Source organism: Contarinia nasturtii, unplaced genomic scaffold (assembly GCF_009176525.2).
Source record: "Contarinia nasturtii isolate CC-2019 unplaced genomic scaffold, AAFC_CNas_1.1 Cnas_scaffold_1037, whole genome shotgun sequence".
Taxonomy (NCBI): domain Eukaryota; kingdom Metazoa; phylum Arthropoda; class Insecta; order Diptera; family Cecidomyiidae; genus Contarinia; species Contarinia nasturtii.
The window spans coordinates 4492594-4516990 of record NW_022198383.1 but is presented as its reverse complement, the minus strand read 5'-3'; the positions used below and the strand labels follow the sequence as shown (position 1 = coordinate 4516990).

At 32.5% G+C, this 24397-nt stretch overlaps 6 protein-coding genes and 1 long non-coding RNA gene across 10 annotated transcripts; 1 reads left to right on the top strand and 6 right to left on the bottom strand.

The window, feature by feature from the left end:
• Nucleotides 1-489: 489 nt before the first annotated feature.
• Nucleotides 490-3355, bottom strand: LOC116343683 (senecionine N-oxygenase-like). Its single transcript, XM_031771889.1, has 8 exons — nt 2643-3355; nt 1796-2160; nt 1566-1706; nt 1281-1457; nt 1080-1201; nt 978-1019; nt 689-902; nt 490-581 (listed from the first exon to the last, which is right to left on the bottom strand). The coding sequence occupies exons 1-8, from the start codon at nt 2900-2902 to the stop codon at nt 490-492; spliced, it is 1413 nt and encodes a 470-aa protein (XP_031627749.1). The 5' UTR covers nt 2903-3355.
• A 115-nt stretch (nt 3356-3470) lies between these two features.
• On the bottom strand, nt 3471-5068 carry LOC116343795 (antichymotrypsin-2-like). Its single transcript, XM_031772036.1, has 4 exons — nt 4933-5068; nt 4078-4875; nt 3858-3999; nt 3471-3792 (listed from the first exon to the last, which is right to left on the bottom strand). The coding sequence occupies exons 1-4, from the start codon at nt 5014-5016 to the stop codon at nt 3647-3649; spliced, it is 1170 nt and encodes a 389-aa protein (XP_031627896.1). The 5' UTR covers nt 5017-5068; the 3' UTR covers nt 3471-3646.
• Nucleotides 5069-6610: 1542 nt separating this feature from the next.
• On the bottom strand, nt 6611-9805 carry LOC116344267 (dimethylaniline monooxygenase [N-oxide-forming] 3-like). Of its 3 annotated transcripts, none has more exons than XM_031772732.1 (7): nt 9410-9805; nt 8972-9333; nt 8239-8373; nt 7396-7572; nt 7184-7305; nt 7078-7119; nt 6611-7006 (listed from the first exon to the last, which is right to left on the bottom strand). In XM_031772732.1, the coding sequence occupies exons 1-7, from the start codon at nt 9688-9690 to the stop codon at nt 6710-6712; spliced, it is 1416 nt and encodes a 471-aa protein (XP_031628592.1). In that variant the 5' UTR covers nt 9691-9805; the 3' UTR covers nt 6611-6709. The 3 variants fall into 3 exon arrangements, with proteins under 3 accessions (XP_031628592.1, XP_031628594.1, XP_031628595.1); XM_031772734.1 differs by having other exon boundaries at nt 7396-7482; XM_031772735.1 differs by lacking the exon at nt 7396-7572.
• Nucleotides 9806-11661: 1856 nt separating this feature from the next.
• On the bottom strand, nt 11662-12881 carry LOC116344151. Its single transcript, XM_031772577.1, has 5 exons — nt 12720-12881; nt 12494-12613; nt 12262-12419; nt 11925-12199; nt 11662-11864 (listed from the first exon to the last, which is right to left on the bottom strand). Exons 1-5 carry the CDS (start codon nt 12820-12822, stop codon nt 11759-11761), a joined length of 762 nt encoding a protein of 253 aa, XP_031628437.1. The 5' UTR covers nt 12823-12881; the 3' UTR covers nt 11662-11758.
• A 327-nt stretch (nt 12882-13208) lies between these two features.
• On the top strand, nt 13209-13752 carry LOC116344380. The gene is made up of 2 exons (XR_004201408.1): nt 13209-13466; nt 13550-13752. It is a non-coding gene; the product is annotated as an uncharacterized LOC116344380 (long non-coding RNA).
• Nucleotides 13753-17752: 4000 nt separating this feature from the next.
• Nucleotides 17753-19888, bottom strand: LOC116344472. Its single transcript, XM_031773024.1, has 8 exons — nt 19836-19888; nt 19720-19780; nt 19577-19630; nt 19052-19226; nt 18852-18979; nt 18753-18776; nt 18352-18660; nt 17753-18272 (listed from the first exon to the last, which is right to left on the bottom strand). The coding sequence occupies exons 1-8, from the start codon at nt 19875-19877 to the stop codon at nt 17821-17823; spliced, it is 1245 nt and encodes a 414-aa protein (XP_031628884.1). The 5' UTR covers nt 19878-19888; the 3' UTR covers nt 17753-17820.
• A 1569-nt stretch (nt 19889-21457) lies between these two features.
• LOC116344171 (senecionine N-oxygenase-like) lies at nt 21458-23774 on the bottom strand. Of its 2 annotated transcripts, XM_031772602.1 has the most exons (7): nt 23324-23773; nt 22904-23265; nt 22704-22838; nt 22506-22628; nt 22196-22317; nt 22093-22134; nt 21458-21967 (listed from the first exon to the last, which is right to left on the bottom strand). In XM_031772602.1, the coding sequence occupies exons 1-7, from the start codon at nt 23632-23634 to the stop codon at nt 21551-21553; spliced, it is 1512 nt and encodes a 503-aa protein (XP_031628462.1). In that variant the 5' UTR covers nt 23635-23773; the 3' UTR covers nt 21458-21550. The 2 variants fall into 2 exon arrangements, with proteins under 2 accessions (XP_031628462.1, XP_031628463.1); XM_031772603.1 differs by lacking the exon at nt 22506-22628 and having other exon boundaries at nt 23324-23774.
• Nucleotides 23775-24397: the final 623 nt, after the last annotated feature.

The following is a 24397-nucleotide window of genomic DNA, read 5'->3' as shown; positions in this document are numbered from 1 at the left end:
TTTTGCGTATATTGCAGCAATCAAGTGCATTTGGTATAGTATAATGTGCAATGCTAATGAGTCATTAGAAAGGACATTTTGCAATGTCCTAATTACAAAAGTATTGTTGTATTGTAATAACCGTTGAATTTTCAAAACGAAAATGTTTGAAAACTTTTTTATTCATCATTGTGACTATTTTGCGAGTAAAGCATTGACGTAAGGAATGAACATTTGAATAAATAATTGTTTAAAAGAATTTTCTTTTGGCAACATTTGTGAGAAAAAATCAATCAAACCTCTTTTTTGGGCATGAATTTCGGGTATTCAATAAAATATGATATTATTGTCAGTTTTTTTGTTCATTTTGCTCCTTCACATGAGAAAAACCACATTTTCGAAACTCGTAAAAAAGTCTTTGGAACCAATTTTCAAAAAACTTTGTGTACACCATGTGTTTGAATATTAAAAAAATAAAAATTGCCAAACAAAATAAAAAAAATACAATATTCAACGTGGAAATGCATATTTTATTGCCACTGTCCTTGATGTTAACATAGAATGTAGCTGTTGAAAATTATTTTGTTGACAGTCATAAAATTCTAATAGTAAGAATAAATAGAATCTTTTTATTTCATTGTGTTATGTGAATCATAAACTCGACTAAATGAATCACCATTTATTACAAATCGCCATTGACGGAAGTTACCTTTGACTGTTACTGCCAACGAAAATAAGTCTGATATAACTCCCGGTATGTCTTCAATATCCGCAGTTTTTGCCAAATCTGTACAGTATCTTCTCTGGCCATATCCTAATAAATGAGGTTTGTTTCTTACTATGAGTTTCTTCGATTCCATTATCATTTCATCATGTGGCGGCAGGACTATCTCATCAGATATGTATTTTAATGCAAAGCGAGCCTTTTTTTTGTTAAATAATGCATTTTTACCAAACCAATTTAACTTGTAAATATTTTGTAACAGTATTATATTCACCTGCAAATCGTACATCCAAAAATGTGCAGCACTGTAAGGAACCTAGTTAATATAAAACGTTTTAAATATAGAACGAGACAATAAATAAATGATGGATGGTACCCCGATAAAGGCCATTGTTGAATGTTCAATATTTAAAATTTGCTTATACAATGGATATACGTATTTGTCATGAACTTGGATACCAGTGTTTTTCTTCAAAAATGGATAAGAATATTTATAGCCTGACAAGAAGAAGAATAAAAGGTTCCATGGCTTTTTTTTAAAGGAATATTTGATTTTCCAAATTTAAATGACATCTACCTGTTGCATAAATAACTACAGAGATATTTCTTCGTGTCCCGTCCTGAAATTCAACAGAATTTTTTCCAGTGAAACGTTTAACATTGCCAAAAGTGACCAAGTTAGATTCCTTTTCGGATAATGGAGGGTCTTCTTCCTCGTCATCAAAACCTTTGCTGCAAAATTCTCGAGCCTTTCCTAAACCATTCGGACATTTTTTTTAAATAAGACGAAATTATAATTCTTGAAATTTGCTTATATCGATATCATGAAATAATTATTTTCTGTAATAAATTCACTTAATACCTATCAATTTTTTCGTAGTAGAAATTTCTGGAATGGGAGCAGGTTTATAGGAGCTGTGTAATACTGATTTGGCAATCCCTTGGAGTTGATTAACAATATCATGACCACTGACACCTTGTCCGACAACAAGAACATCCTTTCCTATTTTAATTTGGCAATAAAAATGAAATTTACATGAAAAAACATCCTTTATCAACTCTGAACATTAAATAAATCGTCTTAAAATGTACCACTAAAGGTTTCAGGTATACGGTAATCGTGACTGTGCATAGAAATTCTTTTGAATTTGTTAACTCCTTCTATCTCGGGTTTGCGTGGTTCCGAATTGATACCAGTGCAAACAAAAACAGCATCAAATATTTTAGTTTCGGTCCGTTTTTTGTTTGTCATATTTTTAACAGTTATTTTCCATTTGTTGTTTTTAATTGAAACAATTTTGTCAACCAAATGATGGAATTTTATGTGCTCCGTTAAATTGAAATCACTTGCATAAGAATTTAAATATTTTAATATTTCGGTGTGGGATGGATATCCTTGTGTCTCCTCTGGATATTCATATCCAGGAAATTCAATCAACTGATATGGTATGTTTGTCCTATTTGAAAATACGTGAAAATTAAAGTCATTTCAAAACGTGATTTTAAATACGGCTAAAATTCGTTTTTCAAAAAGTATATACTATCACTTAGAGACACATCCAAAAAACCTGACAACAGCAACCTAGCTGATAATACAACGTTAGATAACATCTATAAAATCCTATGTAAAGCCACTGAAAATATCACCAAATTACACACACACAAGAAAACGAAAAAGAAATTGTCCAAAAGCTGACAAGTTTGATCGACAAGTAGACTATTAATTTACCTAACAAAATAAAATTCAATCTAATTTACTTGACTGGTCAATATAGACACAGATATTAAGCAATCGATTGATGAGAAAATATTTTTGAAATTGAACCAACATATATATTTTTTGAATGAGCAGACAAAATTTGGTTCCGAATGGTATATTTTCATACATTCTAACGAAAGAAGAGAAACGAGTTTTCCTGCAATAAATACTTTTTCATACCTGAGATCACGATACATCGGAGTATGAATATCAACACCGTACTCATCTACCCCAGTTTTATCGGTATAATACCATATTCCTCCGAGTACTCCGGTCTTTTCGTAAATGTTTACATTGTGTCCCTGTTCGATAGCATTTTTGGCACTAGTAAGACCTGCTGCTCCGGCTCCAATAACAGCTATATTTAGAGCTTCACTTCTGCCCAAAAATCCAAAAATAAATGTCACAAAGGTCCATTTTATTTTGTGCAATACTAGCATTTTATTTCGTTTTTGTTCATTCAGAATGTTCGTTTACTATTTTTTTATTTTTCGTTTTTTTATTTCGCTATTTGAACTTCAATTGATATCAACAATTCAAAATAAGATGAATCGAATAATGGACATACACGACACTAGTTCTCTTTTGCAAATAACAAAATTACGAAAATATTATTATGTCTCTTAGCTAGAACAGATGTTGTTTTGTAATAATGAAATATATAGTTATATATCAATGTAGCAGAATGTCTTGACATCAAAGCAGATTGTTAACCGTTCTTTCGATAAAAAAAAAAAAAATTCCAAAGAAGAACGTCAATGACGTTACGTCAAATAATCTTTGAAATTTTTTGCTTTCGAGAGTTAGTGTATGACTAAAGTATAGAAAGTGTTATTGACGAATTGTCAACAACATATTTGATTGTTTCACGAGTTAACTCAATTTTGCCACTTCGAACTATTAGTATATCGATAGGATAGTATGTTTTCATTCACCTATAAGTGCTGAATGATATACTCTCCTATCGATATATTGTATAGATTTATTGATATATCAAATATTTCTGGGTTCAAAACAAAATTGCTTTAAACAATTATTTATTCAAATAATAAATAAAATAGTGACGATGATAAAAAAAGCTTTTACACATTTTCGTTTTTAAAATTTAACGGTTATTACAACATATGTAATAAGCGGTGAAGAACGCAATTTTTGTCATCAAATATGTCCAGCACCTTCCGATTTCATTTGAAATTCGTGATGCGACCGGCGAAGAGAGCGGTTTTTGTTTCTGTATCCCAAATATAGTACATAAAAGGATGGTCAACAATGAACTTCAATGGTTGCACTGGCTGTGGAGGGTAACTTATCAAAGTAATACCGACTATAGCTGTAAAGTAAAATTTGTAAACAACGCGAGATAATATAATGGCATAAATCTTTGAATTAGCTTACTAGCAGCAGCAGCCTCTGAGCCTTCTTCAGTTATTTCGATAAAAGCTTTATGAACTACGTCGGATACAAATAACTTTTCTGGTGTCTCCAAAAGTCCACTCAAATTAGCTTTATGTGCATCAAACATCTCACTCATGCCCAGCTAAATAAATATGCATTTCAAAAACATTAAACACGTGAAACCAAAAGAGTAAAAGAAATTAACACAAAATCAACGTACATTTTTTAATATTTCATTTAAATTGACTTCGTATTCGATTTTGAACTTTGGCATAATGACTTCAAAGCCATATGGGTATCCATTTGTAACTTTCGCGATATCATAATTTTTCAATTTGCTTTCCACTACTGATAGTCCTGTACGTTGACGTGGCAAAACAATTAGAAATGAGAATTTTGAATCAGCGTACTTCAGCTCAAGTACATCAGCATCTAATTCATCCGAACGTCTGAATTTGAAGTTGCTTGTAATTTGCATGAAATCAACAGAAACCGTTTCAGTTTCGCTGATATAAAAGTCGCGCTTTTTAGTTTGTTCTTTATCAAATCTATTTTTCCAATTTCCTTTGAAATAGATAGCATTCACCAATACAACAGCAGAACTACTGTCAATGCTTTCCGGTGTGACTAAGTTGTTGATTTTGTCGTGAGTTTTTTCTTCCACAAAATGATTAATTATTTGAGCAGCCTCACTTCCATTTTCAAAATTTATTGATTCAACGCCAGACGAAAACTGCTTCTCAGCCACTTCTTTGAAATGCGGATTGAGCGAATAGCCTTGTTTCACATAAATTTGATTGGCAATCGATAGGGTGGATTGTCCAGCGCCGTTTTGAATCAATGTATTGTATGCGTTAATCTGATTTGCCACCGCCGTTTTGTTTTCATTCAAATGTAGGGAATTTATCATTTCATTGAATGTATTTCCCTCGGTGGCTTGAGAGAGTAAGGCGAGTGCACTCAAAATAGATAGCGGCGATAAAAACACATTCTCATTTACCGAGTGTTGAACACATTGCTGTAAAATATCAATTATTTAATGAATATTTCGATGAACATTTCATACCCAAATTACCTGATATAAGTCTATTGTAAATGTTCCAAATGAATTGGTTAGCTCATTCAATTGGATTTTAGGTGTAGAGTTAAGTAACGACATCGTGTTGCTATGATGTTATTCTCTTGTGATGTACATAAGGAATGAAATCTTCTTTAACACAAGCTATACTTAAATCAAAAAGAGTGATGATGTCAATAAATTTTGATAACAATTTAAAAATAAGATTTTTCGCCCAGAGAAACTGGTACGCTAAATGTATATCAGTCAATAACAAGGGTAAAGGTTAAACAAGTGTACACATCATTGCCAAATTTATGATTAGAAATTTATCACTTTTGAACCATAGCCGTTCGTTAGTGTTCCTGTTTTGATAAAAAAATGTGCTTTTTTTCGTTTCCATTTATTTCAATTCATTTATACACAAAGTCCAAACTAATTTAATCAACATTTACAACATTTCGGTTAGAATATTCGTGAGCTCAGGAAATTTGTTAAATTAAAAAAGCAACATGTTCATATAAAAAATGTATGGGAACGTTGCAATTTTATTTTATAGTAACTTAATTCATTTCTAGTAACTTAAACCCGTCTGGCTTTCCTTGGTCGGAAAAACCTTATTTTTTTTCTATTTTTTTGACTCACACTACCTACTTCAAACTTTACAGAATTTTAGTGATTAATTATTGAAAATTTGTGATGCAATTTTTAGAATTTGTGACTTACCAGGAAATGAGTTACAAGCCTAAATTTGAAAAGCCCATTCACCAAAATGTCTATAAATAAAATTATGAAATATTCGACAAATTACAAAGTTTCAAAAATCTAATGATGCAGTATTTTAGTGATTTTCTATACGACATCTGGTGGCACATTTTGATCAAAAAATTGAAAATTGCCCAAATATAAATTATTGTCGAAAATTATGTATTTGTAATTTATTTTATTTATTCCAATTGAAAGATATATATTAGTTTATTTATAATATTTCTTCTTTGATATAATTGGTATCATTAACAACACTGTGCGTCACTCAAAATGTGGTGGAGACGAGACCCACCGTTTTTACATAATTTGGGTATGCTGACTTCAATGGCATCACTCGTTTTTCTCTATCACGTCAGGATTTTCTACAATTTTCCTAGAGAGTTTTCCGGAAAACCAAAATTGGCTGTTTATACTCTAGTAACATTTTGAATTCATGCAATATCCCAGTGGGGTGACCTATCAGGGGTTGTACTACGGTTCAAGTTTAGTAAAGCCACACAATTCGTTAAAAAAAATTGAGTCATTTGAAAAAAAATTGATTTGGTTATTCCCCTCTGAAGTCCAGATTTTGAAGTAAAATTGGTATCCATTCAAACGCTCTGAAAATGAGTATTTGCTATAAAATTGGGTTTGAATACACTTACCATACAAAAAGTATCCAAAATGGTCAAAAATGACAAAAAATGTCAACGTGTGGTAAGTGTATTCAAATGGAATTCCAATACCACTTGTTATAAATATGACATAGAAAAATAGACAAAAATAATAACAATTCTTTTTTTAAATGTGTTTTACAAAAATGAAATAATTTATAAGAAATCATAACATGAACTGAAATTCAAATAAGAAAATGCAAATTTTAAGTAGTGGATTAAACTTTTCCAAAGAATATTAAAAATGCAAAAATCATCATAAATTGTTCACTCGGTACAGTCAAAAATCAAGAAGCAATCAAAACTACTTGAAAAATGGTCGCGAAATAATTATTTTCATCTTAATGATGACATGATTTTATCAAATATTCCTCTTATAAATTATCATCATATTCTTTGGTGAAGTTTTCATCGTCGATTATGACATATTTCATTTCACGAAAATCCGGCGAAACATTTGAACATATCAAAGCATCTACAAGTATTTCTGAATAAATTTCTGGTATACTATCAATCTCAGCAGTGTCCGCAAGATCTTTATAATATAGTTTGTGCATCAATCCCAGTAAATGAGGCTTGCTTTTAAATGATATCATCTTCGAATCTTCCAGCATTTCTTTATATGATGGCAATAGTTTGGCTCCAGAGATGAATTTCAGTGCAAAACGTGCCTGGTCGCAAAACATGTATTTTAATTGTATACATTATTACGTACACTCATTTTAAAAGAAATTTTGGTTACCTGCAAATCATACATCCGATTGTGAACCGCAGTAAAAGGAATCTAGTAAATATAAAAAGTTTGTAAATATAAGAAGAGACGACAACAAAAATGCATTAGATGATACCCCGATAAAGGCCATAGTTGGGTGTTTAATGTTCAAAATTTGTTTATACAAGGGATCAACGTGATTTTCCTTAACCATAATTCCAGAATTTCTACTCAGAAATGGAAAAGAGTATTTATAACCTGAAAAAATAATAAAGAACATCGTTTAACTAAATCTTTTATTTTCACATACATGATTGTACTAAATGGACTTTAATCTTTCAATATAACCTGTTGCATAGATAACGACTGTGAAATTTTGAATCGTCCCATCATCAAATTCGACTCCATTTGATCCAATGAATCGTTTCACGTTGCCTTTAAATGAGATATCATTTGCAAGTAAACCGAATTGATGCTGTTCTTCTTTTTTATCGAGGCAATTACCACATATTTCAACAACTTTTTCTAAAATATTCGATACTTGTCATTAAATTGTAAAAGTATAACTGATCTGACTAAAATGTTCGAATGTACTATAACCATGGGGAGATTCACGCTAGTAAATACGAGAAAATTTTAGTGCACGTAGAAAATTACGTACAACATAATTTGACGTAAAGTCATTATGAATAGTCTTAATTTGGCTACCGTACGTATTATAATTTAAAAAACGTCAACGTCAGACTATTTAAAACATTTGAAGGCTTCAAAACACAGCATCATGACTTCAAATATAGTAAATTATAAAATTTAGTTTTTTTCACTATCTTTTGTTAGATTAAACAAAACAAACAACGCATTTTCCACATCTGAATGATCAACCACTTGACAGATGGATGCGTAACATCTCTTATAAACTGTAAGAGATAGTAAACACTAGAAAAACTAGAAAACTAAAAAAACTAGCTGCACTAGAATTTCGTAAATGACTCCATGAAAGTGACATTCAGTAATCGACATGGGTGAAAATAAATCAGAATTTAAGTTTCTTTGTATTTCGTCTTCATTTTTGTGTCTCACATTTCAGATATGTAGAAGAGCAAAATCAGTGAAGAAACAAATCTCATATAAACACCTTCAAAAAATTTTAATTAAGAAAATATTTCCTTTTCAAACCAACAAACAACTCACCTATGATTTTTATAACACGAGATTCATTTGGACCATCTTCACGAGAGCTAAGCGTTATTCGGTTGGCAATATTGTCGAGTTGGTTCACCACATCGTTACCACTTGGACCAGTTCCAACAATTAGTACATCTTCTCCTGTAAATTTAATTTCCGAAAGGGAAATGATATTAACCACAAAATTAATATTAAATACTATTGTGATAAAAAAAACGTGTGATAAAATGAACCTAACGCCTGTCGATTCTAATATCTTATAATTTATTAATTTGTATGCATCTTATTGTCCAAAGGAATTAAATAGTAAATAAAATAAACCGAATTCATTATCTAATCAGTGTGTATAGACATATAGATAAGAAAAGAATTAAAAATCCATTTCGGGAAGGATTTATAGATTATGACGAGGGTTCCTAGGGTTCGGATTACCCCCCTCCAAAATATTTTTAGGAACGCTCAAAAATTTTGGAAATGAGGACCTTTTTTTTGCTGAGAAAATTCTTTCGATTTGCTAAGGATTTTCGCCAAGTGAAGAGCAAAAAAAAAACGATTTTATCCTCATTTCCTACAAATTGTTGACATCGTCAGGGACCCCATGGATTTTTCCAGGGACCCCCAACGGAATTTTGCCATCACCTTCCCCATCTAAATTTTTTCCATCGGAGTAGTTTTTTGAAAACTATACCAACAAAAGAGAAAAACGAAACCCTCTCTATATAGTTAGTACCAAACATACCTTCAAATGCTTCAGGTTTTCGATAGTTACGACTGTGCATGATTTTTCCTTTAAATTCTGTGACGCCCGCGATTTTTGGAATTTGTGGGGAAGAACTAATACCAATGCAAATAAAAACAGCGTCAAATGTTAACTTTACGCTTTGGTTTTTAGGCATGTCCTTGACACTTATTTCCCACTTCTTGTTTTGTATTGAATGGATTTTTTCAACCAAATGATGATATTTTATGTGTTCCTTTATATGAAAATGTTCAGCATATGAATCCAAGTACTTCCATACAACTTCATGTGAAGGATACGACGGTGTGCTTTCTGGATATGTGAAATTTGGAAACTCCATGGTTTGGTACGGTGTATTTGTTCTAATTACAAAAAATATAATAATAAAAATATTTCGCATTATTCTTCCAGCTTAAATTAAAATGATTTTTTTCATACCGTAGCTCTTTGTACATTGGAGTATGAATATCAACACCATATTCATCTTTCCCTATTTGGTCCGTATAAAACCATACCCCACCGAGTGCCCCGCTTTTTTCGAATATCACCACATTGTGTCCATCTTCAATGGCATTTTTTGCACTCGCAAGACCTGAAGCTCCGGCGCCAATTATAGCAATATTCAAAATCTTTTTCACATTCGAATGTGCGGCTACATGTGTACTCAATGCAGAATACACGAATGCCAAAATTAAACATTTAACTGTAACGGATACCATTATAGATATTAACTGATGGATACAAACTCGACTTTTTGTAAAGACTATTGACCTGTAATCAAATGTCGCTTGAAAAAGTCCTTTCTATTAACAATACACAGTTCGGTTAAGTCATCTATTGTATACTACCACCGTCCGCACACTACTAGTTGAGAAATGATATATCAGAAGTGTATTGTGTAAGATATCATTGTGTAAACACACGTGTAATTTTTTTTTAATTCTTCAATTCTGTTTTAGGAGAAATATTTTTTCCGCGTGCGTTTGCAATATTGACGCAAGTCGGTATAGAAAAACGTTTTGAAAGAAACGTACCAATAGATCCAAACACAACACCCATTTTATGTAGGCGATTCCGTAAATGAAATAATTACGTCAAAGTGAAATTGGAAAACCTATGCATTTCATTCGGTGTGGTTATTTCTTTACTTCGCTCGAGACAGGAGCAAGAAAAGTGTGAAATCGGGAATTTTTCTTAAATAAAGAAAAGCATTCCAAAGTTTCAGCCATTGAACTAAAAATGACCTTTCTGAGTATCCATTGTTTCTTTTCTACTGACGATCGCTAACAAATGAACTACCAGTAATACATTCTCGATATCGCATTCTCATCAAGGCTTACTAAATTTAGTTATAAATTAGCTACACCCACCGATAACACCTTTGATCCCAAAATCGTGAAAGATGAATATGGATTAAGATGAATATCAGACATTATAATGAGATATTTTCAGCCAGATCAATCAGCTCAGCCAGATATCGTCAGGAACTGAAATGGAATGAAAACAATAAAATTGATTGTTATAGTGATTGTAGCAATATAAGTTTAATTATAGCCATAACAATCACTTCTATTGTTTTCACTAAATTTCACCTCCTGACGATATCTGGCTGGGCTGAATCATCTGGCTGAGAATATCTCATTATAATGTCTGATGAATATCACCCGGGATTCAAAATTAAGTAAATGCGCACACTGTCATTACCAAGGACCGGTTCGTGCATATTTCCATGCTTGCCTAGATACGCTAGGTAGCATAGATATGCCAAGCATAGCGGCAAATGCAACCGACGCATCGCCGTCCACTCTGTATGAACATACACATATTCGTGTATGCAGGCGGCCGTGCTTTGAGACACGTACGCATAAGATATAGCTCGATTCGAATGGCGACGGATGCGTTGCGGCTTAGCATAGCTATCTTGCATAGAAATATGCGCGAACCGGTCCCTGGTCATTACACCCACGAATGACGTCTTTATAAGTATCCATGGCGTAAACTAAGTTTGCGAAAATGGATGAATTGTAGATCCTTTGAATGTAAGACCGGTAAGAAAATCTTAAAACATCCGTCACCAAGGAGCCATTCACCTTGCTATTCACAGCCTAATTTTGATAGTTTCTCCTAGTGCGTGAAGCTAATGTATAAATTATAAGTAAAAAACACTTCTTTAGATGTTCTCACTGTGACGCAATACTGCATATCAAATCTGAAAATGATCTGATATAAATTTTCAGTGACGCTTGCAATCAAATACACAAACAATTTTTATATTGCGTTGCCTCTTGGGCATTATTACAATGAAATTTTAATTTTTAATTTTCTAGGAATGATTCAACGCGGTCAAATTTTGATTTTTTTTTTTGCGGATTCTCAATTTGGTGCCCGAGCACTACTAAAATATGCAAAAACCCTTTTCCACAAGTCAGCGGTATCGATTTTCATTTCTTTACAGTATATATAGAGTGACGCAAAAATACATATCACATATAAATATATGTGTATATGTATCACTGCCGTCCCCCGTGATATTATCCAAACAAGAGATTTCATATAAAATGAAATTTTTATCCATCAACCAAATTCGCTCAAAATCTAATGATTTCTATTCCTCGCAACCCCCAATCATCCTGTAAAATCATATTTTAAATAACTTTTCTGTAGAGTTCAATTACAATATTTCATCAAAGTTTTGAATTAAGTTGAAACCAACGCAAACTTTATTATTTAATATTTTTTCTTCTACAATGTTATGTTTGCTTTAGTATTAATCAGAGCGACCATGGATTAATCATTATTAATGATGTATTTGAGTGTTTTGCGAGTTAGAAAAGGCGAATTAGGCATATCGTCTGTTTTGAAACCTCCATATTTTTGAGCAATATTTGTATAACTAAAAAGTAAATGAACTATTTAGTACAGATCAACTAGAAATACTATTTCATTTTCTTACCTCATGCGGCCATCCTGCTCATATCCAACGTTATAAGCTGCATAAGCTTCATCAAATCTTGTAAAATAGGCGGATGTTGCTCCAATACCATTAGTCACACAGATCGCTTCTCTGAATTGTAGCATTTTATGAAAATTTTCCAGCCTACGCTGATCTTTTCGAACCCAAAAAACAGCACTGTTCAAAAAACTATCCACTCCATACTTTTCAGTCATATTAAAAGATAATTCTGAGTCAGACAATATATTGTAGTACAAGCTCACTTTTGGAAGAAGCTGAAATCAAACAAAACTCAAATTAAAAAAAAAATCTCTGAAAAATTCGGCATTTTTCTTACACTGGGTGGAATTGAAGTCCCTGAACCATCATTTAAATAAAGAATATTCAAACCAATCATTTTACCCTTTTTTACCCATACAAACGATTTGTTTTCTGCTATATATGAAATCCATTTTTCCCGAAAATAATTACGAGATTCTCCATCGTTGGAAATACCTTCAATATGTTTAAAATATTTTTTTTTATATGGAATTAAATAATGTGTTAGATAGACATAAAGGAGTACATGCCCGTTCCGATAAACAAGGGATCTTCATTTAGAGTTTCATTCATTAGCGTATTTATAGTTACAAGGTCATCAGTCGTCAGTAGTCTAAGACCAAGAGAACCCAATTTTGCATACATTTCAACTAAAAATGAGAAATTCTTTTTAAAAAAACTAAAAGTGGTAAAGTTTATTGGAAATATCATTTCGCTCAATTTAAAAATGTAAAAGTTGTACAGATTCGTCCTTACTTGTATCTTTAACCTTAACATGCTTGATTCCCAAGTCTGCGTCAACAAATTTCAATGCAAAAACACCAGCTAGTGTCAAAATGATAACTTTTGTATTTAACATTTTAACTTAATTTTGCGCAGAAAGTAATTTCGAAGATGACAAAACAACTGTACTGGCTATAACTCTCCAATGAACTTACATTTACACATGGGTCTCTATATAGGGCATTTTTGGAAAAGTATTTTATAAAAAATCGTTATGTTCTATTATAAATAGCATTCCATGCATATAAGCGTGATCAAATTGGAATCTTATTTACCATCTGGTTAGTATTATTAAATTTTTTTGATGACAATACAATGAGGACAAATGAGGAATAAACTTTATGTTTTTAAAAAATATACTTGAGACGAAACAAAATTGACGGCAATAATTGTTTATTCAGTTGTAATTATTGTTAATTACATCAATCCATTTAATCATTTCGATAAGAGAAAAATATTTTTTTTTTCATTTCTTTCTTAAAAAACAACTTTTACTTTGTTGTAAATTAGATATTAACTACATTTGTTAAACAGTTACAAAATATTATTTACATTCTTTAAATTGTTCGATAAACGTGCAGCATTCATTTTGTGAGGCTTCCATCTTTAATAGGATCGTCTTCTCCAACTAAATTAAGCTTAAGCAAACATACAAGAGCCTTGTTCAACGAATCGTCTATTTTTTCCCAATACGAGCTGGCGCATTTTTGGTCTTGAAACGTAATTATCGTTTGAATAATCGATCTTCTTGAATCAGCATTTTGTGGCATTTATCAAACACTCACTCAGAAATTCATTTTCAGCATGGTTTAAAAAAAAATCGAATGCGAACAAATAAAAAAGTCACTTCAAAATTGTACCTCAAAAATCTAGGGGGTATTTTCGAGTCGTTTTCCAGAGGGGGATAATCTGGACCCTCGTCAACAGCTATGCTTCAATGTGAAATAGATATTAGTTTATCCACAAATGATTAATAAAAACTTAGAAAATATTATGCGCATCACAATTTCGATGTCTTATTTTTTCAGATACCACCACAACCATCTCAAACAATTAATATCTAAGTCATTAATCAAACTGAACGAATGTAATGCATAAATTTAATTAATAAATCGATCTAGAAATAGATACAATAAATAAATAATCACATTTTTTTTTATAGCTTAAGCTTTCGCAAATTAATTGTATATATTGAACAATTTTCGTTTTATTTTATGCATGTTACGACTTTCATTTCTGACAAGCCACAAGAGCTCTATAATAAGTTCGCTGTTTAATAAATAAGAAAAAAACACTTCTTTGGAAGTTCTCACTGTGACGCAATACTGCACATCAGATCTAAAAATGATCTGATATAAATTTTCAGTGACGCTTGCAATCAAATACACAAACAATTTTTATATTGCGTTGCCTCTCTCATTTTTAGAAAAATTAAAATGAAAATTTTATGCCCAAGGGGCATACACAGTGAGAACTTCCAAAGAAGTGTTTTTTCTTATATCATTTGTTTAACATTAAATTTAATTTTTCTGTTTGAAATCTACAAAATTTTTTGGCTCGCTACGCTCGCCTAAATTTTACATATTCTTTTATTACAATAATTTGAGTTTTCTAATTGCTCTCGAATTTTTTTTTACATTTTCAATTGTTTTTGTAAAATTTTGAAACAAAAGGAGAAATTTCTACTGTGAATTTGTAGTATGTATGGTTACCAAATCTATTCGAAACTAATTGTACCAATGTTTTAATTCATTTTCTTCAATTGAATAAAGCCCTCAAAATATCATTTCAAGGTGTAGTTTCCAGGCCGATTATCTCTAAAAATCAAAACAATTTCTCAAAAAGATTGCCCCCATTGGATTCCTTGGGTCCGAATTATGTGATATCAGTTGTTATAGTGAACGAAAATTATAAAATCCAAGTATGTTGTAGTTGGTTATTAAAAAAATCTTAAAAAGATGATCGGCCAAATACACGCTTTTTCCAATTTTGACCAATTTTGAAAAATGTTGGTTCTAAAAAATGTGCACATTGGTTCAAAATTGGGTGCTCATTCGATCTATGATTAAAAAAAATCGTTATTCACACGTTTTTTTTTTTTAAATTACGATTTTCATCGATATTTCCCCATTTTTTAATAGTATGGTCATAAATGGATTGAACCATCTCCACTGAATTTTTTTCAAAATTTTCTTCGCTGTATGCCCAACCTCTTTTGGTTGGTGTGAAAAAAGTCATGGTCATTTTTCCAAAAAAACAACACATGCAGCGCCATCTAGCGATCATTTTCAAATTTTTTTCCAATCTGACTTCAGAGCTGGATAGCTGAGGTTCGTAGCTTTCCAACGATAGATCATTACATCACCTCTCATATGCACAGAAAGTAGGCCATTCGATGAAAAACTGAAAAAGTGCATTCCACTTTTTTTCGAACCTAGACCTCAGACACTTGCGTGACGAAATCGAAAAATTCGAAGAAACTTGTATGCTCAGTTTTCCATCTACTTCCGAATAAAATCGGTCTCCGACGATTTATCAAAAATTTACTAAAATATGCAAAAACCCTTTTCCAAAAGTCAGCGGTATCGATTTTCATTTCTTTACAGTATATATAGAGTGCCGCAAAAATACATATCACATATAAATATATGTGTATATGTATGTTGGTATTGCGCCACTTGGGGGACTGCCGTCCCCCGTGATAGCCACATTAGTGTGAAGTTTTCGTCATGTGATAGTTTTTGCTAGTTTTCCAACCTGGATTTATATCTACCTTTATTGATTCGACTGTAGTTCCACGGATTGGTTTTGTATACGTTATCAGTCTGTTCTAATTTTTCAACTTTTTTTTGCTAACAAACGGGAGACATGCTGTTTAAACCGAATTCTGGCTCCAATGGTGATAGCAACTCGTAAATGAAAAAAATTAAAACAGAAAATAAAACCAGAGACAGAAAAATCGAGAAAAGCCGATTTTTGCTTGTAATGATAAAATACATTTCATTTTCACATTTATTTATTTCATTCAAATCCGGTTGCAATTTTATTATATTTTTGCTTTTGAAATTGTATTTTTCTTGATTATGTATTTATATTCTCTGTAAAAAGCATCGGCTTGACTTTGTAATGCATTCGTAGAAATATCTGATAAGACTTCTGGTACCTGGACTTCTGTTGTATTACAACAACAAATCTATGTTAAAAAAATGCTGTGTTCCGCTTTGCTATAACAACCATTCAGAGCGTTGTTTTTATTCTAGAGCGTTCAGTTGAAGTAACATCACAAGAATAACAAAAATTGAATTCGATGTTTTCTTTTCTATTTTTTTGCGTCGCGCTCTCATATTTTCCATTTGTGGTACGCAAACGATATACACAAATCTAGCAGAAGACAACAACGGCGATGCGCTTATATATTACGAAGACTTTGTGACCGCCATCTATATATGGTGGTATATGTCTGATAAAACCAGTCGGCGTGAAAAAAAAGTCATACCATTTTCATTCATATGAATTGATTTTATATATTGGGTGTGCCAATTAATTTTACTGTAACGCATCGGACCATACTATTACCATATTCACGTTAAAGTCACGTCATTTGACACTAGTTTTCAATATGTTTTATTTTGTCAAAGTGTAAACAACATATTTTTTTCGCTTAAAATCATGTCAGCCTACGTGCCAAAAAACAGCATTTGCGGGAAGTTTTATTTTTCTTCTTTAGTTCGAAGAAAAGTTCTGCTGAAAGTCATCGTTTGATCTCAGATACTTACGGTGATCATATTCTATCGATTTCAACCTGTGAGTATTGGTTTCGACACTTTAAAAGTGGTAATTTCGACGTGGAAGACAAAGAACGGCCAGGTCAGCCAAAAAAGTTTGAAGATGCAGATTTGCAAGCATTACTCGATGAAAATGCATGTCGAACGCAAGAAGAACTTGCAATGGAGTTGAATGTCGACCGAAGAACCATTTCTGTGCGTTTGCATGCAATGGGAAAGATTCGAAAGTTGGGAAAATGGGTACCACATCAACTGAATGAAAATCAATTGAGAGCACGAATCACAGCATGCAAACAACATCTTGCCGAGCACAAAAAACATAGTTTTTTGAGTAGAATTGTTACTGGCGATGAAAAGTGGGTCTATTAAGATAACCCAAAACGTAAAGGAGCGTATATTGATCCAGGCCAACCAGGACCGTCGCAGCCAAAACGAGACATTCATTGCCCGTAGGTCATGCTGTGCATTTGGTGGGATCAGAAAGTTATCGTGTATTATGAGCTGCTAAAATAAGGTGAAACGGTTACAGCTGAACGCTATCGACAACAATTGAACAAATTGGCGCATGCATTGAACGAAAAACGGCCGTTGGTAGCGAGAAAACACCATCGAGTTTTGTTTCACGACGACAATGCTAAGCCACATCGAGCACACATCGTCAAACAAAAGATAGAGGCGTTCGGTTGGGATCGGCTTGATCACCCCCCGTACTCTCCAGACCTTGCCCCTTCTGACTACCACTTGTTTCGATCAATGCAAATGGGCTTGTCTGAGATATCGTTTCGAAATCCTGAAGGAGTGCGAAAATGGATCGATGAATGGATAGCATCAAAAGATGATGAATTCTTTCGACGTGGAATCGACAAGTTACCAAGAAGATGGGCGGAGGTCATAGCTACCCATATGACTCATTTGCGGAGTAATTTTGTCGAGGGCGGGACTGTGCGGAGTTCGGCGGAGATAGTATGCAAATGCTGTGTATACGAGTGCAACAGCATTCTTTGCTATTCATAGATTTATTTTGTCCAAACGAAAATCACATAGAAGTGCTGTTACCCTCGCACACACAGAGTTTGTATGTCATCTCCGCCAAACTCCGCACAGTCCCGCCATCGTCCAAATTACTCCGCAAATGATTTATATGGGTAACGATGGGCAATACATTGGTTAAAAAATTGTACAGTTGTTTTTAAATATATGTATCTTTTCACACAAAAATCCTTTAAAATTAATTGGCACACCCAATTGGCACATCGATTTATTAAAATTCAAAAAATTATTTAATAAACCTAATCAGAGAAAACGCTTGGATCAGCATATTGTCCAAGTGCGCTAAAGAAAAACTCTTCTCTTTTTGTTAAAGAAAAGCCAAACTTTTGTCCGATATGATTTTCATTGAGAACTGCATATATACCCAATTGACATTCATTTGACTTTGGCTGAGGCAGAATATCACCTTGAATTTGTACCAATTTGCCTTTTCCTTTCGAACCTTCATCGGCCACTATATAAAATCGTTTGGTAGCTGTTGCAACATGCAAGAAAAATGCTAATGCATGATTATTATTCAGGATTCGGCCACCATTTAATCTAGCGTAGATATCAACATGTCCAAGTCTAGTTTTAGTCATTCCCTGAACATTCGAGCTATGAATCACTTGAACATATTCGGCTAAATCTGGTTTAATTGTGTCTTTGGGAGTTTTAGCCACAACCGGAGGGGTTCTGGATGGATCCAATGCTAAAGTTTTTAATTTATAATAGAACTCTTGTTTAATTCCGTAATCCAATGCAAAAAAACTGTGCAAACTTATAAATACCTAGTAACATTCTAACTTTTTCGCCTGTTTTACTAAGCAAATATTCGGCAGTTCTGCCAGCGATATGAGCACCAAAACTGAAACCAGTCACATCCACCCGTGACATATGGAGAATATTATCTCCGGCTGAAGATTGAGATTGATTTCGTACATTCAACACCAAATCACGTGCCATTTTCGCCACATATTCAAGCCGATTTGTTGCCACCAATTTATCCAAATGACCAATCGCTTGACATCCAGTTCTTGGTTTATCTGAATAGCAATATGATACGAAACAAACATTGTTTCCAGATGTAATAAACCATTCTATGGAGAAAATAATAGAATTTTGTTCAAGTAAAAACAAGCAGTCTTTCTATGAGTGAAAAAGTTCAAAAGTAAGAAAAAGAAAAAAGTACCTCTGGCAAACTTAAACAAAAGTCCTAATTAAGAAAAATTAGATTTTTTTTAATGGAAAATAGAAAATCTAGATCAGAAAAAAATATATTTCAATTTACCAGATGCTGAAGTAATTTCATTTCCAGCCCCAAGGAAAAACAGTGACAGACCTCTTCTATTGTTTAGCATCTCTATCAAATAATCTGGGATCCTATCAGTAACACCAGCTCCATAAAATTCACGATGACTGCATAAAAATGTGAGAAAATGAAAATATTAACCAAAGCATGCTCATGAATAATCTACTTATGGTACTTACTCAGCTTTGGCTATACAAGCGAAGGTAATGGGCTCTCCATCGTATTGGAGGTCATCGACGTTGAATTCAGCCTTTGATTTTCCTTTTTTAAGAGTTTGGGAAAGCGATCTTGAAAGTGATCTAGCAAATGATCTCGGAATTGATGGTGAGCTTCTTGATATAGGTCTGTCATCATCTGTAATAACATTGTACCCGTTTAGAAATAATGCAAAAAGCACCACGTACACGCTTGAATTTGCAATTTTGTCCAAAATTTTCCTCAATTATATCTTAAAACAGCTTTCGTCGACTCGGTAACGGTGTTGACGTTTCACTGAAACTACAAACTTGACGCGTATGTTGCGCATGTGTCTTTATCAAACATACGGGAAAAGGTGGAATTTGTGTATTTAATGGAAAAACACATTTTTTCGTACAATACGAATGAATTTTAAAGAAACAGACAAAAACAATTAGGCAATGTCATTCTACTAGATCTACCTGTCCGAATTCTGGATTCGAAGTTTATTTTCTCAAACTACTTACTTGTTGGTGAATCAAGGTGAACATTTCCGAGATCGCCAGCGAGATTTGAAACATCTACATTGTCCGAAATAGAAAAAAACGTGGTCTTTACTTTTCACTTTTTTTTTCAGAAAAAATACACAATTTTGTCTTCTCATAATTACCATAGCCACGATTTCGATCCGTTTGCGCAAAAGTACCTGCTATATTCACCATCATCAGGACCTGTAAAAAAAACTGAACATATTTCTCTTTTCATAAATTCCACACTATTAATTACCAATGCCAAAAGTAGCCCAAAATATACAATTGAAGAAATCATCTTTATCACTAACAATACCTTACTAAATTGTCTTTGAAAAATACTCGGTATATATACTTTTTGGTGGAGTTTTTCATTTTATTTTAAATAGTTGATGACGATGTTATCAATTTGAAAAACAGCATGTGTATATCTGTGTGAACTCTGTGTCTGTCTCTGTTGCTTATGCTTTCATACTTACAAGTAGCTTGATCGTTTAAATGAATGTTTTAATGTCAATAAAAAAAAATTGCTTCAAAAATTCAAAAATATTCCAAAGGAATTCAAAACAATTGGTGTTTTGTTGTGTTGTGTTGTGTTTGTTTTGTTCATGCATATCATATTATTTCGATTTTGTGAGTATAAAACTCGCACTACTCACAAGAACTAACGAAAATATATCAATAAGACTTAAAAAAATGAGAACTTATCCGTCTGAAATTTAAACTAATTTACAATACTCGGCGATACTCGGTCTGTGAATAAAGCCATGCAATTATCGCGCCACATTCACAACACAAAACATGAAAAATTATTTATTTATCATTTATTAAGCATGCAAATTTTTATGTTTTCACTCTATTTAGAAAGAATATTTGTCAGTTCAAGTCGTCTTTATCTTCAAACAACAAAGATGATGCACAGATAATTTTTGATGCGAATCGTCATTATAAAGTCGAATTCGAAGCGAAATTTATTGGTTAAACAATTATAGGAATTTATTTTGAAAATAACACGCGTTTGTGAGGTACCCGTGGCAGTAAAAATATTGTTATAACAGTAGGTGAAGACTCTATTAGAAAAAATAAACACGTTTTGACTACGTGAAATAAAATCCGAGAATTCGATGTATCGTATTTTTCCATTTGATCTCGTTATATCAAACACAGTTTATCGACATTTTCATACAGTATATTCAGTCATATGTTATATAAAATTATTACTATCATTATCACATTGAACGATAGTGTCGTGAATAGTCGACTCTCTAATATGTCCTTTTCCCCAAAAGTTATGCGTAGATAATTATACATGTTCCCTAGAGTGAATGTGGGATTTTTTGAAATGTAGCACCACTATACAAAAAGTGCATCATTTCAATAAACTCTCAGGAGAAGCCTCACATTCAAATGCGAATTGCAATATATATTATATAATCCACAATAATATGCAAACTGCACTATTTATATGAAAGATATTTTGTATCGTGGCTATTTTTTTCATGATTTTACATTCTGCTTTACATTGTTGCAAGAAGTGCAAAATATGCACAGAAATAAATTCTCATTCAAGAGATAGTAAAGTTAGGTAAAATGAATGCGAAAGTTTTCTACTTTTGATATTATTAGAGTTGTGCATTACGATAGGCGTTTCCAATTTAATTTTCCTGAAAAAGAATTATATTTTTGATAAGGCATAGAAGTTTGACGGTTAAGAAGATCGAATCGACAAATAAACAAAATGTAAACTGCCGTCAGAAAGTTTGAGACCAACCAAATATTTTCCATACAAATTCATACAAATTGAATTTTCAAGTGATTAAAATGACAGATTTTGTAAAAAAAATGTAGCACGATGATTTTATTTTTAATGAAAGAATATTTGATGTTAGAATAATTTGGTTCCAAATTTTTTATTCTATTTTTTTTTAATTTGACATGTGTACATAGGATTGCGGTCAAAAAAAACTATTGTTAATCAGTTTTACGTTTCTTTATATTTTTTTGGCTTGGACTGTTTTCGAATCTTGGCCGCTTTTTAGTTGGAGCTTCTGTAGCAGTCTTGAGTTCTGATTTTTCTTCGGTCACCCTCAAAAATGTGCTCATATCTTCGCTTATAATATATTTGATGTTACGATAATAATGTAAGAGTTTTGAATTCAAAATTGAATCTTTAAATATATCGGTTATGACTTCTGGTATACTTTCGATTTCTGCGGTGTTTGCAAGATCTTTATAGTAATCTCTTTGACCTGCACCCAATAAATGAGGCCTATTTTGAGGATAGCCTTCAAATAGGCGAACGAGAGCTTGATATTGCATATCCTTCAACATCTTTTCATTTGATGGCAATTGCTTTAGCCCAGAAATGAATTTCAGTGCAAAACGAGCCTAAGAGTTATTAAATTGTTAAAAGTTATTTCTTCTGAATAAAATTATGATTTCAAATGAATTAATCATTCCATTTCATATAATTGTCTTTTTAGGGCCTTGAGATAAAAAAGTATAGTACTCACCTGCAAATCACACATCGGATTATGTGCCGCACTGTTAGGAACCTGGTAAATATGAAAACTTTGTAAATTTAAGAAGAGATAACAAGAAAAGCCTTTTGAATACCCCGATAAAAGCCATTGTTGGACGGTTAACGTTAAAAATGTGCTTGTACAATAGAGCCACATAATAGTCTTCAACATGAATGCCAACACTTTCATCCAAAAACGGATATGAATACTTATAGCCTGAGAATTAAAGTAAAATAAAATATAAATGGCTGTGTGAGAAATCTATGACAATACTATATGGTTTTCTATTCTCAATAGGGTCGTTAGCCGTCTAAGAGCTAATGCTTCAAGTTATGTTTGAGTGAAAAGAATAACTGGTTGTAGATTTTTTTATTTTCAATAAAATAAATTAGTTTTTCATTCACCTGTTGCATAAATGATTACTGTGAAATTTCGACGTGATCCGTCTTCAAATTCAGCTCCATTGGCTGTGAAACGCTTAACATTGCCCTTCAATGGGTAATCGTTGAGCAAATCCATTACCGTTTCTGTCAGGTGTGAAAAATAATTTATTTTAGTTACGTGCTAATTTAAATTTAATTTAAAATAATTGTAATAGTAACCCATATTTTCTTCCATTGAAGATACTGCAGTAGTAGGCATACGAAAACTATAAGTTACTTGTTTGGCAAACTGGTAGGCTTGAATATAAATATCGTATCCTGATGGTCCTCCGCCAATAACCAAAACTTTTTCTCCTGTGATTTCAGTGCAAATAATAAGTAAATAAGTAGTAAGAAAAGATCAAATAATAATAGTATACCAGCAAATGTTTCAGGTTTACGGTAATCGCGGCTGTGCATAACCTTTCCCTTGAATTCTTCAGAGTTTTCTATGATGGGAATACGCGGCGAGGAAAATATATTTGTGCAAACAAAAACAGCATCATAGATATAAGTTTCGGATATATTTTTGAGCAAATTCAGGACAGTAATTTGCCATTTATCGTTTGGAATCGAATGAACTTTTTCAACTAAATGATGATATTTAATACGTTCTTCCACACCAAAATGTCTGGCATACGAATCCAAATATTTCCATACGACATCGTGTGAAGGATAGGATTGTGTATCTTTCGGAAAGTGAAAGTCTGGAAACTCCATAGTTTGATACGGTGTATTCGTTCTATAGCATATAAAAAAAGACATTTCTCTATTGTTTTTTTCTTTGAATCAACACATACCTTAGTTGTTGATACATCGGGGTATGTATTGTTGCGCCGTATTCGTCTTTTCCAATATCATCGGTATAATACCAAATCCCACCGAGCGCACCTGTCTTTTCGAAGATGTCCACATTGTGTCCTTGTGCAAGAGCATTTTTTGCACTAGTAAGACCAGCCGCTCCGGCTCCAATAACAGCTATATTTAGAGCTTCACTCCTATTCAACGGGAAAACTTTCTCACTCCGAGAATTTGATGGGCTCCCACTTATGCCTAGTAATCCAATTACCAATACTAAAAGAATCCACATTGGTCTCTTTGGGTTCGCCATTTTATCTTTTGCAATTGTTTTATTTAGAGTATTTTGCGAGAATTGATATTTTTCAAGAAAATTAATCTTTGTATGAGCTGAAATTTTCGATCTGTTTAGTCTTTGAAAGCCGATAAAGATTTCAAATGTATTAATACGTCAAAGAAAACCCAGACATCAAAATGTAAATATTCAAAATATTTATTCACACACTCTCTTCTATTAGTACGATGACAAGATACCGAAAAAGTTCCAAAGTAATTGAGATCAATAATTCTTAATTATACATTTTTTTCTTTTTTGTTGTGTAATCCGAATGAAAATTATAAAAGGATTCTTTTTACATATATCAATACGTAGAATCCGATCATCAATTTATAAACATTTCAATTTTTTATAATATTATTGTCTAATTATTATGCATGCAATAAATAATAAATTTCAATATTTAAAAAAAAAAAAAATTCTTTTTCTGTTGTAACATTTTAAATTCAGCCAATTTTTCTTGAAATAAAATTGAATTTCTTAGAGTTCAAGATGTTTTATGCAAAAACATCTTTAATTTAATTCGTCTGCTCAATACGGCGCTCATCCTACATGGGGGTAAATTCGGATAATCCCCTCCCTTGAATTTTTCAAGCCAACCCAAAACAAACCGAAATTCTTTCGATTATTTTTTTACCGAAATTATGTCAGCTAAATAAGAAAATGTACCGACGTTTCGACAAACATTTCGATGTGTTTGTTATGCCCAAAACAACCACATTCAAACAGAGCAGAAAGC

Bases quoted from the DNA above. Each gene is read 5' to 3' on its own strand.
- LOC116344171 (XM_031772602.1), bottom strand. From the start codon at position 23,634: ATGGCGAACCCAAAGAGACCAATGTGGATTCTTTTAGTATTGGTAATT. The intron at 22,135-22,195 runs GTATTCAAAAGG...CATATTTACCAG, and splicing joins CAACAATGGCTTTTATCGGG to GTTCCTAACAGTGCGGCACA. The intron at 21,968-22,092 runs GTGAGTACTATA...AATAACTCTTAG, and splicing joins ATCCGATGTGTGATTTGCAG to GCTCGTTTTGCACTGAAATT.
- LOC116343683 (XM_031771889.1), bottom strand. From the start codon at position 2,902: ATGCTAGTATTGCACAAAATAAAATGGACCTTTGTGACATTTATTTTT. The intron at 1,707-1,795 runs GTACATTTTAAG...AAATTAAAATAG, and splicing joins TATACCTGAAACCTTTAGTG to GAAAGGATGTTCTTGTTGTC. The intron at 1,458-1,565 runs GTATTAAGTGAA...CGAATGGTTTAG, and splicing joins TACTACGAAAAAATTGATAG to GAAAGGCTCGAGAATTTTGC.
- LOC116343795 (XM_031772036.1), bottom strand. From the start codon at position 5,016: ATGTCGTTACTTAACTCTACACCTAAAATCCAATTGAATGAGCTAACC. The intron at 4,876-4,932 runs GTAATTTGGGTA...GATATTTTACAG, and splicing joins TTACAATAGACTTATATCAG to CAATGTGTTCAACACTCGGT. The intron at 3,793-3,857 runs GTAAGCTAATTC...TTTACTTTACAG, and splicing joins CTCAGAGGCTGCTGCTGCTA to CTATAGTCGGTATTACTTTG.
- LOC116344267 (XM_031772732.1), bottom strand. From the start codon at position 9,690: ATGGTATCCGTTACAGTTAAATGTTTAATTTTGGCATTCGTGTATTCT. The intron at 8,374-8,971 runs GTATGTTTGGTA...TTAAATTTACAG, and splicing joins AAAACCTGAAGCATTTGAAG to GAGAAGATGTACTAATTGTT. The intron at 7,306-7,395 runs GTTATATTGAAA...TTATTTTTTCAG, and splicing joins AGTCGTTATCTATGCAACAG to GTTATAAATACTCTTTTCCA.
- LOC116344151 (XM_031772577.1), bottom strand. From the start codon at position 12,822: ATGTTAAATACAAAAGTTATCATTTTGACACTAGCTGGTGTTTTTGCA. The intron at 12,420-12,493 runs GCATGTACTCCT...AACATATTGAAG, and splicing joins TCCCTTGTTTATCGGAACGG to GTATTTCCAACGATGGAGAA. The intron at 12,200-12,261 runs GTAAGAAAAATG...GTTTGATTTCAG, and splicing joins GGACTTCAATTCCACCCAGT to CTTCTTCCAAAAGTGAGCTT.
- LOC116344472 (XM_031773024.1), bottom strand. From the start codon at position 19,877: ATGATTTCTTCAATTGTATATTTTGGGCTACTTTTGGCATTG. The intron at 18,777-18,851 runs GTAAATTGAAAT...TTTCTTAATTAG, and splicing joins TGAAATTACTTCAGCATCTG to GACTTTTGTTTAAGTTTGCC. The intron at 18,273-18,351 runs GTATTTATAAGT...TAAAAACTTTAG, and splicing joins AAAAGTTAGAATGTTACTAG to CATTGGATCCATCCAGAACC.